The sequence below is a fragment of the Microtus ochrogaster genome, chromosome 10 (genome assembly GCF_000317375.1).
Source record: "Microtus ochrogaster isolate Prairie Vole_2 chromosome 10, MicOch1.0, whole genome shotgun sequence".
Classification (NCBI taxonomy): domain Eukaryota; kingdom Metazoa; phylum Chordata; class Mammalia; order Rodentia; family Cricetidae; genus Microtus; species Microtus ochrogaster.
In genome coordinates this window covers 63,653,240-63,656,767 of record NC_022016.1, presented here as the reverse complement: position 1 = coordinate 63,656,767, position 3,528 = coordinate 63,653,240, and the positions used below count along the sequence as shown (strand labels likewise).

Genomic DNA, 3,528 nt, shown 5'->3' with positions numbered 1-3,528 from the left:
ATTAGAATGGTAGGGCCAGATGGACTAAAATTATGAAAAAGAGGAAAGCACAGGGAGAGTAAAGAAAAAGATTAGCCCGTGTCCAGGTTTGCACACGACTGTCTCAAGGTTCTCAGGGAGCAGGGCTCTAGATGTGAACATGGCGTACTGCATCGCTCTTGAGTACATTGCTTCTTGAGTGTGAAGATACTTACCTTCTCCTGTGCTTCGGCTGCTTTCGACTGCTCTCGAGCCAGCTTTTCCTGCAGGCTCTGCTGGGATTTAATGTTCTGAGCCTGCCGAAGCCCTTCCAGCTCCAGCTCCTTGACTTTCTGCTGACAGTGTTTCCACTCTGCCGTGAGCGAGGACTGCATCCTGGCACTGTCCAGCAACTTCTCCTGGGCCTGCTTGAGTTCGATTTTGATCTAGAGATGGGGCATAAACACAAACCATAAAAACAGGGCTGGGAATGCAGTTAAATAGTAGAAAGTATGCCTGGCATTTCTGAGGCACCGGGTTGGAGGCCCAGAGCATGCAAGCACACAGGCATGCACACACACACACACACACACACACACACACACACACACACACACAAAGATTAAAAGTAAACATGGAGCCCAGCAAGATGGCTTGGTCAGTAAAAGTGTTTGGCACCAAGTTTGATGACCTGAATCAAATCCACTGGATGCTACATGGTGGAAGGAGAGAACTGATTACCAAAAGCTGTTCTCTGACCTCTGTCTGTGTATGCTATGGGACATGTGCACCACACTCACAAATATACATTGCACACACGCGCAACTATATTATGAATGATGGTAATAAAGTTCAAGGAGTTATTGCTATGCATATATACTAGATTAGCAGGTAAGTTTTGAAGTGTGACAGTGTCAGGAACTGGCGAGGATGGAAGTGATGCTGATTCTTACATGGTGCAGATAGAAACAGACCAGATAAGGACGTGAGTAACCCATGCACTGTCCCTATAGCTGAGCGATCTCACTTCGCTGTCTTCCCAGAGAGCCGCGCTTACATACATTAGCACACATGCCTGGGCATGCGTGTCCATGTCCTTTAAAAAGTAGAAGCAACCCTAACTGTTTATACTACACAGGAAAGAGCGCTTCAGCCGCGAGTTGGACATTACTGAAATAATGAGCTCTTACTAATTCCGGAAGACAAGAGCGATGTCATCTCCAAAGACGGTAAGGGACATGTAAAAGTCAGACCTCAAGGGGGACGGAAATGTATGAAGAGATTACAACCTAAGAGCCAAATGTGTCCTGTAATTGATGGGTGAAAGGTCAATAGGAAACAAATGATCATTAGCCTTATCTCTGTGATAACACAAAGAAGGAACTCTAGACTGAGCATCAATAAACTACCCCTTTCCTAGTGAGCACTCACTTTTCTTCCCATCAAGCCAGAGCAACGTCTCAATTCTCCTCGTGTTCTCATTGGGTACTGACACACGGGCAATACTGCATTTTTGAAACATTATTGACAAACTATTAATATTATTAACCAATCTGTTACTGCTGAAATTAAATCAAACGTTAGAAAGTTTGAGGTAAAGATCTCAACAGACCTTGTCACTATACCCCTTTTCCTGTTTGGAGACGCATGCGCACCCTGTCGGCATTGGAGAAGGTGGAAGAAGGGAGCTATGAGCACCGCGATTTGGCTCTGCCCAGCTGCGGCCATGCAGAAAAGGATGTGCCTGGGGGACTCACCTTCATGTTCTCCTCTTGCAGCAAACTGTTGTGCTGTTTGAAGTCTGAGCTCCTGCCCCGCTCGTAGCGCAGCTCCTTTTCAGCCGAGTTGCACAGGATCTGCAGGCGGTGCAGGTTCTGTCGCAGCTGCTGCACTTCCCCGTGATGCTGGCAGTTCGCTTTCTCTCCAGATGTTAGGTACTGAGGCAAACATTTTAAGAGAGAGACGCACTCGAGAGAGCACTGGTGATGTGTGGGCTCAAGCTGTCAGCACAACTGCAGGAGCCTGGTGCTCCTGTATAAGCAGCGGGTTCACCTACAACAAACAATGCTTCTACACTTGGGGCTGCTTGGCGATGCTCCCATAGAGCTTCTACACACTGGCGTGAAAAGGCCAGCGAATTCTGGGGACAAAAGCAGATGTGCATGGACCACTAACCTTCTTAATGACTCGTATCAATGAAAGGCAAACAGAATAGAAGATTTTAGAGTAAAACACCCCCTTTTGTGTCTCAGAACTACAAAATTCCTTAAGAATTAAAACAACCAGGAACCTGCTGGGCGGTGGTGGCCCACGTCTTTAATCTCAGCACTCGGGAGACAGAGGCAGGCAGATCACTGTGAGTTCAAGCCCATTCTGGTCTACAAGAGCTAGTTCCAGGACAGACTCCAAAGCTACAGAGAAACCCTTTCTCGAAAAACAAACAAATGAACAAAACAAAGCAAAACAAAAATCCAGGAACCCATACTATTTTGTAGTTTTTTTTTGTTGTTGTTGCTGTTTTTTTTTTAAAGATTTATTTATTATGTATACACTATTCTGCCAGTACATACATAGGCCAGAAGAGGGCACCAGATCTCATTACAGATGGTTGTGAGCCACATGTGGTTGTTGGGAATTGAACTCAGGACCTTTGGAAGAGCAGGCAATGCCTTTAACCTCTGAGCCACCTCTCCAGCCCCCATTTTTTTTTTTTTTTGAGACAGGGTTTCTCTGTGTTACAGTCATGGCTGTCCTGGAAATCGCTTTATTGACCAGGTTGGCCTGGAACTCACTGAGATCTGCCTGCCTCTTCCTCTGCCTCCCAAATGCTGGAATTAAAGGCATGTGCCACTACCACCCAGCATATTTTGTAGTTTCTAGAGAACATTTAATTTACAATTGTATTTCATTTTATGTCTATGGGCATTGCCTGTATGTATGCCTGTGCACCGTTTACATGCCTGATGCTGGAGGGGCCAGAAGTGGGTCAGATCCCCTGGAGCTGGAATTACAAACAGTTGTGAACTGACATGTGGGTGCTGGGAATCAAACCTGGGTCCTCTGAAGGAGCAGTTGACACTCTTAAGTGTTGAGCCACCTCTCTAGTCCCACATTTAATCTTTTAATTTGTGTGTGTGTGTATGGGTGCGTTTGCACACACATGTAAACATGCATGCTGCTATACATGTGTGGCAACCAGAGGACAACTCTCAGGAGGTTGTTCTCTCCTTCCACATGTGGGTCTTGGGGATGAAACTCAGGTCACTATTAGGTTGAACAGCAAGTGTCTCTTACCAACCCATTTCACTAGCCCAGTTTAAAAAAAAATAATATAATGAAAACCTAAATGTGAACCAAAGCTCAAATTCTGGTTTCATGGGAAGATCATTCCTACTATGGAAATAGAGTAAAACTACAGGCTTTACATCTTCCTATCCGGGGATGTGGATGGGGTGGGCAATAAAATGAGTCATTAGCCGGGCGGTGGTGGCGCACGCCTTTAATCCCAGCACTCGGGAGGCAGAGGCAGGCGGATCTCTGTGAGTTCGAGACCAGCCTGGTCTACAAGAG

The 3,528-nt window shown here is 46.1% G+C and overlaps 1 protein-coding gene across 2 annotated transcripts in view; it reads right to left on the bottom strand.

Moving 5' to 3' along the window:
- The window catches only part of Ccdc30 (coiled-coil domain containing 30), an 81,984-nt gene that overhangs the window by 25,406 nt on the left and 53,050 nt on the right, over positions 1-3,528 (bottom strand). For both annotated transcript variants that reach the window (XM_026782191.1, XM_026782193.1), the window contains 2 exons: positions 1,716-1,895; positions 195-404 (listed from right to left, as the gene is read on the bottom strand). In XM_026782191.1, the coding sequence (XP_026637992.1) occupies positions 195-404; positions 1,716-1,895 (390 nt within the window). The remainder of the gene's footprint in view (positions 1-194; positions 405-1,715; positions 1,896-3,528) is intronic.